The 12,790-nt window shown below is 45.3% G+C and overlaps 1 protein-coding gene across 2 annotated transcripts in view; it reads right to left on the minus strand.

The window, feature by feature from the left end:
- ASMTL (acetylserotonin O-methyltransferase like) overlaps positions 1–12,790 on the minus strand; it is a 114,271-nt gene that overhangs the window by 69,762 nt on the left and 31,719 nt on the right. For both annotated transcript variants that reach the window (XM_077294677.1, XM_077294678.1), the window contains exon 3: positions 459–590. In XM_077294677.1, coding sequence (XP_077150792.1) covers positions 459–590 — 132 coding nt within the window. The remainder of the gene's footprint in view (positions 1–458; positions 591–12,790) is intronic.

Here is a 12,790-nt window from a genome sequence, read left to right on the forward strand (position 1 = left end):
TGTTTGAGTCCCCGCGGCTGCATGTCTCGTAACTGTTGGACAGTCGCAACACATGTATGGATTGGCTAACAGACAGGAGACATGCAGCCGCAGAGACGTGAACATATTATTCAAGGACGCCCATGACACTAGCACATGAGCATGCTCAGAAAACACCTTATCAGAGCACGGTTGTTCATCATTAGACCTAATGCAAGCTGCCAAGCATGGCTAGTGGGGCTGTGAAGACCATCTCCATTGTAGTCTATGAGAGGTGCCTAGGCAGCAAAGCTCTTAGAACGCACATATAAAACAGTTATATTTTCCATATCCTGACTGGTAATTATGGGCGACTCTTCCATTTTTCCTTTATACTGGATTTACTAAAATTCCTTGGTCATTATCACCAATATACACGTTATGTGAAAATATAATGGTTCAAACCAGTAAATCAAAAAATACATGAAGTTTAGACTAACCACGTGCATTCTCCTGGCCACTTCCAAAGCCTTTTGTTTAGCGGTTTCAACTGCATATTCATATGGAGCAGAAAACAAGGACTTATCAAGGGTCTCTTTGAACCAAGATGGAACCACTTCAAAACGAAGACCCTGCAATAAAAAAAGGAAAAAAAAAAAAATCACATTTTGAACACATATCTAACTTAAACTTCAAAGCCATATTTAAAAGGACATGGACATCTTTGCATGGTTTCTCACATCACACGGCTCCTGGATGGTGTTTTCTCCCACCCTCCCTTCTCAAAGTGTTAAGGTACCTTCACACGAAGCGACGCTGCAGCGATAGCGACAACGATGCCGATCGCTGCAGCGTCGCTGTTTGATCGCTGGAGAGCTGTCACACAGACCGCTCTCCAGCGACCAACGATGCCGAGGTCCCCGGGTAACCAGGGTAAACATCGGGTTGCTAAGCGCAGGGCCGCGCTTAGTAACCCGATGTTTACCCTGGTTACCAGCGTAAAAGTAAAAAAAACAAACAGTACATGCTCACCTGCGCGTCCCCCAGCGTCTGCTTCCTGACACTGACTGAGCTCCGGCCCTAACAGCAGAGCGGTGACGTCACCGCTGTGCTTTCACTTTCACTTTAGGGCCGGAGCTCAGTCAGTGTCAGGAAGCAGACGCTGGGGGACCCACAGGTGAGCATGTACTGTTTGTTTTTTTTACTTTTACGCTGGTAACCAGGGTAAACATCGGGTTACTAAGCGCGGCCCTGCGCTTGGTAACCCGATGTTTACCCTGGTTACCAGTGTAAAACATTGCTGGTATCGTTGCTTTTGCTTTCAAACACAACGATACACAGCGATCGGACGACCAAATAAAGTTCTGGACTTTATTCAGCGACCAGCGACATCACAGCAGGATCCTGATCGCTGCTGCGTGTCAAACGAAACGATATCGCTAGCCAGGACGCTGCAACGTCACGGATCGCTAGCGATGTCGTTTCGTGTGAAGGTACCTTTAAAGATAACAAGAGGGCCTCCCTTCTCAAAGTGTTAAAGATAACAAGAGGGAGGAAAGCATCCAAGTCTTCTGGGAAGGCAGGTCACACAGGCTGTACATAACAAGGAGTGCAGACACAGCATATGGAGATAAAGCTGTGCTGATGCTTGAGAGGGAGCAGCATCAGCATTAGTGATGAGCGAGTGTACTCGTTGCTCGGGTGGTCTCCGAGTATTTGTGACTGCTCGGAGATTTAGTTTTTGTTGACACAGCTGCATGATTTACGGCTGCTAGCCAGCCCGAGCACATGTGGGGGTTGCCAGGGAATCCCCACATGTATCCAAGCTGTCTATCAGCTGTAAATCATGCAGCTGCGTCAAGGAAAGCTAAATCTCCGAGCAGTCATAAATACTCGGAGACCACCCGAGCATGTTCTGGAAAACCCGAGCAATGAGTATACTCGCTCATCACTAATCAGCATCATTGAGTCACAAAACTCACATACCACATGAATCACAGTGGCAAGTTGCTTTTTTTCCACGATATTTAATGGGAAATATTCAGCAGAAAAAGTAAAACACATAGGAAGCAAGTCATCAAGCTACGCCCCGTCCACTGCCCTGGAATGATAGGCCTCTCCCTACACACACAGACAGGTAAAGACTTGTCAGTCATTGGCAGTGGACAAGGAAACCATCTGGGGCCCATCTGTTCAACTAGTGCCCAACGGTCCTCGGCGGCTTTTAAGCAAGTTTTTCTCTGAAATGCAGCAGCATTTAAGGCTACTTTCACACTAGCGTCGGCACGGGGCCGTCGCTATGCGTCGGCCCAACGCCCATTGTGAAAATAATACCCGACGTGGGCAGCAGAGGCAGTTTTACAACGCTTCCGCTGCCCATTGTGAAGTCCGGGGAGGAGGGGGCGGAGTTCCGGCCGCGCATGCGTGGTTGGAAATGGCGGTCCCGACGCACGAAAAAACGTTACATGTAACTTTTTTTGTGCCAACGGGCCGACGCTTCCAGTGTTCGACGCTTGCGACGTATGGACATACGTCGCAATGCGCCGCTAATGTAAGTATATGGGCAAAAAAACGCATCCTGCAGACACGTTTGCAGGATGCATTTTTTTGCCACAGGGGCGCATTGCGACGTATTCCAAACGACGCTAGTGTGAAAGTAGCCTAAGAGTCAAACATGCCTGAATGGGATCATACAGCCAGTGTCTGATACATGCTACCTATGGATTGAGCAGCATGCCATCAGCTGTCAGTTTCCCTTTAAAGAAAATTTCTGAGATCCAGGGGGCGGCACATGCGCAGATGGAGATCTCATGTCCCAAAACCTTGGTATCGAGATCTCCATCTGCACCGCCCCCGGCCACCGCAATGTAAACCATGGAAGTGCGGGGAGCTCTGGACTTTCACAAAATGTCATCAGAGCACCCACACCACTGAACAGCCGCAGTGTCTCACACCTCCGAACACCCCTCCTCCCAGCCTGAGACCCGCAGCATCACCCTACTCTTGCCTCCGCCAGCAGCGACCCTGGGACCTTGCTCCATCGAAGCCGATAAGGTATATTCGAATTATAAGATGCACCCCCATTTTTTCCCCCAAAGTTTTTGGGGAAAAAAAGTGCGTTTTATAATCTGAAAAATATGGCACATAATAATATATGTTATATCACGGATAATATCTGAAGAAGAATCTCAATCTATAAAGTGAAAGTTTCAAATGAAATTAGCACACAAAAAAAAAAAAAAAAAACACCTTCCATTTAAAAATTTGAGTATTTTTTCCCCCAAGTAATCAAAAGAAAAACACTTACAGATGATTGAGAGAGATTAAGATGAAATCTTTCCGGAGATCTGCCAGTAAGTACAAAGACAAGGAGCCCAGGAGCAATTGTAGAGATGGCGAGAATGGAAATGTGTGAATGCGATAACCAAGACAATCCAGCCTGAAAACCAAGCCGGATGTCAGCGGGCGCCAGATGTCAGCGGGCAAAACCTAGGGCTCATACACATTTGCAAGAAAAACGGACAGCACTTGCACCATGCGATGGCTGTCCGATTTTTGTCAGTAAAAAATGCATATATGTACCCAAAAATCAAGGAAATTGCATTAGGACAACCCATGAAGCTCCCCTTGTGACATTTTGACATAAGTGCATTTATAAATGTGAAGTTTGGAAAAAAAAAAAACTGCCTCCACGGAAAGCAGGAAGATGACAATCTGGAGCTTATGATGGTTCTGGTACCGCAGCGTCCAGAATTATGGGACACCAGGGATGCGGACCCGAGTAAGCGCCATGCAGCCTGGAACCAGATTTGCAGGAAACCGCTTGCAAATTTACAGAACAGCTCCAAAAAAGTTCAGGATGAGATCAGTAAGTATTTCCAAAAATATAAACTCTACATTATGCATGTCGTAAGAGCGAATATGATCGGGTCGGGGCTTACTGGGTTCTCCATGCATGTGCTGTGACTGTCACACAGCCGCGACACATGCACCTGCGGCGCTGACCAGCCGTCACGCTCCATGTATCCGGGTTCCCTATGCAGCTACTTCAGGAAGCGCTATAGCTTGCCAAATAAGCTCATCTCTAGTCATAACATATATATTCTATGTTTTTTTTAGCGGACATAATGTTTTAGGATTTTCATGTTATATCATTCTTCAAAAACAAAAAAAAAATACAATAATAATACAACACCATTAACAATAGTACACCAAGCTAGCAAGGAGCTTCCAAAAAATGCATTACATACCATACACCATCATTGAGAGATATTATATTTTGTAAAAAAAACAAAAATGACTTATGCTTTCCATTATTTTACAGTCAGTACAGTCACCAAAAGATGGAAAAGTTGCCGGGACCAGTTCCACTAGGAGAGGCAGCTCCGGTCCAACAGCAGGGGTGTTGCCGTATATAAGAGGCCATACCTGTACTATATGAGCCTCCAATTTTTGCCTTTTTTTCCTTATTTATTTTGGCTTCTAATGTTTTTTATTATGTTGTAGGTCACAAAACTGAAATGTTATTTTCTTCTTCCTTACATTTCAGATAAAAAAGGGAACTTCATTGAGCCGGTGCTCATTCCAAATTGGAGTCAGGAGCTTGAGGATATGACGAAGAGGAGGTACTCGACATGACAAGTCCAAGCCACACCATGGACAACTCCCCACAGCCACCCATCATCCGTCGACGCACCCGGCGAAGGAGGGCCCTCAACAACGACAATGCTGGAAGCGCAAGAAAGCTTGGTGTAACAGAAGAAGGGGAGGAGGGCTTCTGTTTGAGTCTGGCACATTGTTTTCAAAACGTCCCCTTTGGGTTCAGCCTGCGGACCAGGGCAGCTATCCAAATTGTCCTGAATTTCACCACACCCCCAAACAGCCCAATAGTGTTTTTTTTTCATTTCCTGGAAAGGTGGTAGTTTTCTCAGGAAAACAAAAAACAGCCATTTTTTTTTTTGTTTCCAAATGTGTAATCATTTTTTGTTGTTTAAAAAAGGCATTTTTGGCATTTGCTTTGTAAAATTAATTTTTTATTTTTTGGTTTAACAAAAAAAAAAAAAAAAAACCACAACCCACCACGAGCAAACATTAGCGTGAATGCGTACAACTGGGGGGGATTATGATTATAGTCTGTAAACTTGTAATAAAACATTGAGTTTCTCAGACTATTGTTATCAACAAGTTTTATGTTCACTCTAAACTGGGACTTAAAATGGGTGATTCCCCCTCCCCCAAAAAATGGACTTAGGATCCCCCTAAATTTTATTACCAAGCAGAGGGAAAGCAGATAGTGGAGGACAGATGTTTATAGTGTGGGAAGGGGGTAATACCCATGGAGGTTCCCAGGCTATTAATATCAGCTCACAGCTGTATACTTAGCCTTTAGGCTATGTGCACACGTCAGGATTAGGGTTGAGCGAAACGGGTCGATCATTTTCAAAAGTCGCCGACTTTTGGCTAAGTCGGCGTCTCATGAAACCCGATCCGACCCCTGTGCTTGTCGGCCATGCGGTACGCGACTTTCGCGCCAAAGTCGCGTTTCAATGACGCGAAAAGCGCCATTTCTCAGCCAATGAAGGTGAACGCAGAGTGTGGGCAGCGTGATGACATAGATCCTGGTCCCCACCATCTTAGAGAAGGGCATTGCAGTGATTGGCTTGCTGTCTGCGGCGTCACAGGGGCTATAAAGGGGCGTTCCCGCCGACCGCCATCTTACTGCTGCTGATCTGAGCTTAGGGACAGGTTGCTGCCGCTTCGTCAGAAGCAGGGAGAGCGTTAGGCAGGGTCCACTAACCACCAAACCGCTTGTGCTGCAGCGATTTCCACTGTCCAACACCACCTTCGGTGTGCAGGGACTGTGGAAGCTATTTTTTTTTTTTTTTCCCCTCAGCGCTGTAGCTCATTGGGCTGCCCTAGAAGGCTCCGTGATAGCTGTATTGCTGTGTGTACGCCACTGTGGAAACCAACTGCTTTTTTCAAAGCACATATCCTCTTGTTCCTTCCTTTCTGCACAGCTATCTTTTTTGTTTGTCCACACTTTTTATTTAATTTGTGCATCAGTCCACTCCTATTGCTGCCTGCCATACCTGGCTTACATTACTGCAGGGAGATAGTAATTGTAGGACAGTTTTTTTTTTTTTTTTTTTTTTTTTTTGTGGGAGATTAAGATTGGCATTTCTGCTACAGTGCCATCCCTGTGTGTGCCATCTCTCACTGAGTGGGCCATAGAAAGCCTATTTATTTTTTCCGTGATTTGTGTTCTAAAATCTACCTCAACACAAAAACACTACATCAATCAGTGGGAGAAAAATATTGGCCTCAGTCAGGGCTTGTGTGCCACTGCTGTGTGTGCTATCTCTCATTCAGTGGGCTATAGCAAGCCTATTTTTTTTTTTTTTTTTTAATATTATTTGGTTTCTAAAGTCTCCCTGAAAAAAAAAAAAAACCTAAAAAAACAGTGGGAGAGTAATATTGCCCTTTCAGCTTGTGTGCCAGTCTTGACTCCTGGGTGTGCCACCTCTCTCCCTCTCATTCAGTGGGCCATAGAAAGCCTATTTATTTTTTTTAAAAAATATTATTGGGTTTCTAAAGTCTCCCTGAAAAAACAAAAAATACATAAAAAAACAGTGGGAGAGTAATATTGCCCTTTCAGCTTGTGTGCCAGTCTTGACTCCTGGGTGTGCCACCTCTCTCCCTTTCATTCAGTGGGCCATAGAAAGCCTATTTATTTTTTCCGTGATTTGTGTTCTAAATTCTACCTCAACACAAAAACACTACATCAATCAGTGGGAGAAAAATATTGGCCTCAGTCAGGGCTTGTGTGCCACTGCTGTGTGTGCTATCTCTCATTCAGTGGGCTATAGCAAGCCTATTTTTTTTTTTTTTTTTTTTTTTTTTTTAATATTATTTGGTTTCTAAAGTCTCCCTGAAAAAAAAAAAAAAACCTAAAAAAACAGTGGGAGAGTAATATTGCCCTTTCAGCTTGTGTGCCAGTCTTGACTCCTGGGTGTGCCACCTCTCTCCCTCTCATTCAGTGGGCCATAGAAAGCCTATTTATTTTTTTTTTTTAATATTATTTGGTTTCTAATTCTCCCTGAAAAAAAAAAAAAAACCTAAAAAAACAGTGGGAGAATAATATTGCCCTTTCAGCTTGTGTGCCAGTCTTGACTCCTGGGTGTGCCACCTCTCTCCCTCTCATTCAGCGGGCCATAGAAAGCCTATTTATTTTTTTTTAAAAATATTATTGGGTTTCTAAAGTCTCCCTGAAAAAACAAAAAATACATAAAAAAACAGTGGGAGAGTAATATTGCCCTTTCAGCTTGTGTGCCAGTCTTGACTCCTGGGTGTGCCACCTCTCTCCCTTTCATTCAGTGGGCCATAGAAAGCCTATTTATTTTTTTTTTTAAATATTATTGGGTTTCTAAAGTCTCCCTGAAAAAAAAAAAAAAACCTAAAAAAACAGTGGGAGAGTAATATTGCCCTTTCAGCTTGTGTGCCAGTCTTGACTCCTGGGTGTGCCACCTCTCTCCCTCTCATTCAGTGGGCCATAGAAAGCCTATTTATTTTTTTTTTAAAATATTATTGGGTTTCTAAAGTCTCCCTGAAAAAAAAAAAAAAAACCTAAAAAAACAGTGGGAGAGTAATATTGCCCTTTCAGCTTGTGTGCCAGTCTTGACTCCTGGGTGTGCCACCTCTCTCCCTCTCATTCAGTGGGCCATAGAAAGCCTATTTATTTTTTTTTTTAAATATTATTGGGTTTCTAAAGTCTCCCTGAAAAAACAAAAAATACATAAAAAAACAGTGGGAGAGTAATATTGCCCTTTCAGCTTGTGTGCCAGTCTTGACTCCTGGGTGTGCCACCTCTCTCCCTTTCATTCAGTGGGCCATAGAAAGCCTATTTATTTTTTCCGTGATTTGTGTTCTAAATTCTACCTCAACACAAAAACACTACATCAATCAGTGGGAGAAAAATATTGGCCTCAGTCAGGGCTTGTGTGCCACTGCTGTGTGTGCTATCTCTCATTCAGTGGGCTATAGCAAGCCTATTTTTTTTTTTTTTTTTTTTTTATATTATTTGGTTTCTAAAGTCTCCCTGAAAAAAAAAAAAAAACCTAAAAAAACAGTGGGAGAGTAATATTGCCCTTTCAGCTTGTGTGCCAGTCTTGACTCCTGGGTGTGCCACCTCTCTCCCTCTCATTCAGTGGGCCATAGAAAGCCTATTTATTTTTTTTTTTAAATATTATTGGGTTTCTAAAGTCTCCCTGAAAAAACAAAAAATACATAAAAAAACAGTGGGAGAGTAATATTGCCCTTTCAGCTTGTGTGCCAGTCTTGACTCCTGGGTGTGCCACCTCTCTCCCTTTCATTCAGTGGGCCATAGAAAGCCTATTTATTTTTTTTTTAAAATATTATTGGGTTTCTAAAGTCTCCCTGAAAAAAAAAAAAAAACCTAAAAAAACAGTGGGAGAGTAATATTGCCCTTTCAGCTTGTGTGCCAGTCTTGACTCCTGGGTGTGCCACCTCTCTCCCTCTCATTCAGTGGGCCATAGAAAGCCTATTTATTTTTTTTTTAAAATATTATTGGGTTTCTAAAGTCTCCCTGAAAAAACAAAAAATACATAAAAAAACAGTGGGAGAGTAATATTGCCCTCTCAGCTTGTGTGCCAGTCTTGACTCCTGGGTGTGCCACCTCTCTCTCTCTAATTGTGGGCCATAGAAAGCCTTTTTTTTTTTTTTTTTTAATATTATTTGGTTTCTAAAGTCTCCCTGAGAAAAAAAAAAAAATAAATTAGGTGGGAGATTAATATTGACATTAGTGCTTGAGTGACAGTCCTGCGTGTGTGTCATCTCTGTGATTTTGTGCCACAGAAAACAGAGTGTGTAACATTGTGCCTGATTTTCCTTGTGGTCTCACCAACCTGTTAAGGGATATTGAAATCATACTGAAGTTATAGCTCACCGTGTAAGTTGTTTGACAGCAACAAATAAAGTTACTTTGGTTAAGATTTTAAAACAATGAGGAAGTCTGGTGCAAGAGGTCGTCGTGGGCGTTCATTGTCAGCTGGTAATGATGGTAGTGGTAGAGGAGCATCAGGTGGTCGTGGGGATAAAAATATTCCACCTAAGTCTGGAGCTGTGGAGCCAGTTTCGTCGTCAGGCTACACAAGGCCTCGAACGCTCTCTTTTCTGGGAGTAGGAAAACCGCTTTTAAAGGCGGAGCAGCAACAGCAAGTTTTGGCTTACATTGCAGACTCAGCCTCTAGCTCTTTTGCCTCCTCTTCCGAAACTGGTAAATGTAAAAGCAGCGCGTCGCTTGTGGATGTTCACGGTCAGGGACAAGTCGCTTCCTTGTCCTCCTCAGCAAAAACTACAACAAGAGAGAAGGATGCAGCAGGCGACACAACGGGTCACTCCATGGAGCTCTTTACACATACCGTCCCTGGCTTAGAAAGTGAAACATTTAACAGGCCATGCCCATTACAAGTATATTCTGACATGGAGTGCACTGATGCACAGCCACAGCCAGAGTACTATGCTGCTCCTTTGACTCAGACCACCACATTGCCCTCTCAGGGTACAGATCCACAATCAGACCCTGATGAGACTATGTTGCCCCGCCACGAACGCTATACCACCGACCGACACAGTGACACAGACGAAGTTGCACACGAGCTCGAAGAGGAGGTAATAGATGACCCAGTTATTGACCCCGATTGGCAGCCATTGGGGGAACAGGGTGCAGGCGGCAGTAGTTCAGAAGCGGAGGTGGAGGAGGGGCCGCAGCAGGCATCAACATCGCAACAGGTTACATCTGCCGGGCCCGTATCTGGCCCAAAACGCGTGTCAAAGCCAAAACCTGTTGGAGCACAGCGTTGCCATCCGGTTAAAGCTCAGTCTGCAATCCCTGAAAAGGGATCCGAGTCTAGGAAGAGTGCAGTCTGGCATTTTTTTAAACAACATCCAACTGATCAGCGCAAAGTCATCTGTCAAAAATGTTCAACTAGCTTAAGCAGAGGTCAGAATCTGAAAAGTCTAAATACTAGTTGCATGCATAGACACTTAACCACCATGCATTTTCAAGCCTGGACTAACTACCAAACGTCCCTCAAGGTTGTAGCACCCTCGGCCAATGAAGCTAGTCAGCAACGCAACATCCCTTCCGTCACTGTAAGGCCACCATTTTCCGCACCACAGGCAGTATCTGTGCAGGTTTCTTTGCCAGCCAAAAGCAGTCAGGGTCAGGGAATCACCAGTTTTGTAGGAGGAAATATTGCATCTAGGGCACCGGCGGAAACAATACCGTCTCCAACCGTCTCTCAGTCTGCCATGTACACCGGCACACCCGAAAGTTCCACGATCTCCAGCTCTCCAGTCCAGCTCACCCTACATGAGACTCTGGTTAGAAAAAGGAAGTACTTATCCTCGCATCCGCGTACACAGGGTTTTAACGCCCACATAGCTAGACTAATCTCGTTAGAGATGATGCCCTACCGGTTAGTTGAAAGCGAAGCTTTCAAAGCCCTGATGGAGTCCGCTGAACCACGATACGAGCTACCCAGTCGACACTTTTTTTCCAGAAAAGCCATCCCAGCCCTGCACCAGCATGTTAAACAGCGCATCGTCCATGCACTCAGGCAATCTGTGAGTACAAAGGTGCACCTGACTACAGATGCATGGACCAGTAGGCATGGCCAGGGACGTTATGTGTCCATCACGGCACACTGGGTGAATGTGGTGGATGCAGGGTCCACAGGCGACATCAATTTAGGGACAGTTGTGCCTAGCCCACGGTCTAGGAAACAGTTGGCTGTAGGCGTTCGCACCCCCTCCTCCTCCTCCTCCTCGTCCTCCTGCAGAAGCTACAGCTCTTCCACAGAACGCAGTCTGCCAACCACTCCATCGGCAGATGACACTGTTGCACACCAGTTGTCCCATTATGGGCCAGCTACTGCCAAGCGTCAGCAGGCTGTATTGGCTATGAAGTGCTTGGGCGACAATAGACACACCGCGGAAGTTCTGTCCGAGTTCTTGCAACAAGAAACGCAGTCGTGGCTGGGCACAGTAGATCTTGAGGCAGGCAAGGTAGTGAGTGATAACGGAAGGAATTTCATGGCTGCCATCTCCCTTTCCCAACTGAAACACATTCCTTGCCTGGCTCACACCTTAAACCTGGTGGTGCAGTGCTTATTGAAAACTTATCCTGGGTTCTCCGACCTGCTCCTCAAAGTGCGTGCACTTTGCTCACATATCCGACGTTCGCCTGTACACGCCAGCCGTATGCAGACCTATCAGCGGTCTTTGAACCTTCCCCAGCATCGCCTAATCATAGACGTTGCAACAAGGTGGAACTCAACACTGCACATGCTTCAGAGACTGTGCGAACAGAGGCGTGCTGTTATTTATTTGTGGGAGGATACACGGGCAGGCAGTAGGATGGCAGACATGGAGTTGTCAGGTGTGCAGTGGTCTAAGATACAAGACATGTGTCAAGTCCTTCAGTGCTTTGAGGAATGCACACGGCTGGTTAGTGCAGACAACGCCGTAATAAGCATGAGCATCCCCCTAATGCGTCTGCTGATGCAAAGTTTGACGCACATAAAGGAGCAGGCGTCTGCACCAGAGGAAGAGGAAAGCCTTGATGACAGTCAGCCATTGTCTGGTCAGGGCAGTGTACAGGACGAGGTAGCGGGCGAAGAGGAGGTGGAGGACGAGGAGGATGATGGGGATGAGTATATTTTTAATGCCGAACCTTTCCCGGGGGCACAGGAATTTGGTTGCGTGTCACGGCCGGGTTCTGGTTTTTTGAGGGACACAAGTGACGTAGATTTGCCTGCAACTGCCCCTCAACCAATCACAACCGGAGATTTGACAACTGGAACTTTGGCCCACATGGCGGATTATGCCTTACGTATCCTAAAAAGGGACACACGCATTACGAAAATGATGAACGATGACGATTACTGGTTGGCCTGCCTCCTTGATCCACGCTATAAAGGCAAATTGCAAAATATTATGCCACATGAGAACTTGGAACTAATATTAGCAACCAAACAATCAACTCTTGTTGACCGTTTGCTTCAGGCATTCCCAGCACACAGCGCACGTGATCGTTCTCACACGAGCTCCAGGGGGCAGCAGACTAGGAGTGTTAGGGGTGCACACATCAGAAGTGGCATTGGACAGAGGGGTTTTCTGACCAGGTTGTGGAGTGATTTTGCTATGACCGCAGACAGGACAGGTACTGCTGCATCAATTGAAAGTGACAGGAGACAACATTTGTCCAGTATGGTTACTAACTATTTTTCATCCCTTATCGATGTTCTCCCTCAACCGTCATTCCCATTTGATTACTGGGCCTCCAAATTAGACACCTGGCCAGAATTGGCAGAATATGCATTGCAGGAGCTTGCTTGCCCGGCAGCAAGTGTCCTATCAGAAAGAGTATTCAGTGCTGCAGGTTCAATATTAACCGAAAAAAGGACTCGTCTGGCTACCCAAAATGTTGACGATCTAACATTCATTAAAATGAACCACAACTGGATTTCGAAATCTTTTGCCCCACCTTGCCCGGCCGACACCTAGCTTTCCTATGAAAAGCTCTTGCCTGTGAATTACTTTTCTTATGTCTAATTTGCTGCAGCTGATTGTACAGCATACGACATGTTTACACCTCCCTAAATGGCAAAACTCCCCACACGGGGCCGTGGTATCGCGACTTGGCGCAAGCACCCGTGAGACTGCTGTTTGTCTGAAGAGGTGGGTGTGCTCGCTTTTGGTTGACGGCATTGCTACTGGGTCCCTCATAGTACAATGTAGTGTCTCTGGCGGT

The sequence above is a fragment of the Ranitomeya variabilis genome, chromosome 3 (genome assembly GCF_051348905.1).
Source record: "Ranitomeya variabilis isolate aRanVar5 chromosome 3, aRanVar5.hap1, whole genome shotgun sequence".
NCBI classification, from domain to species: Eukaryota; Metazoa; Chordata; class Amphibia; order Anura; family Dendrobatidae; genus Ranitomeya; species Ranitomeya variabilis.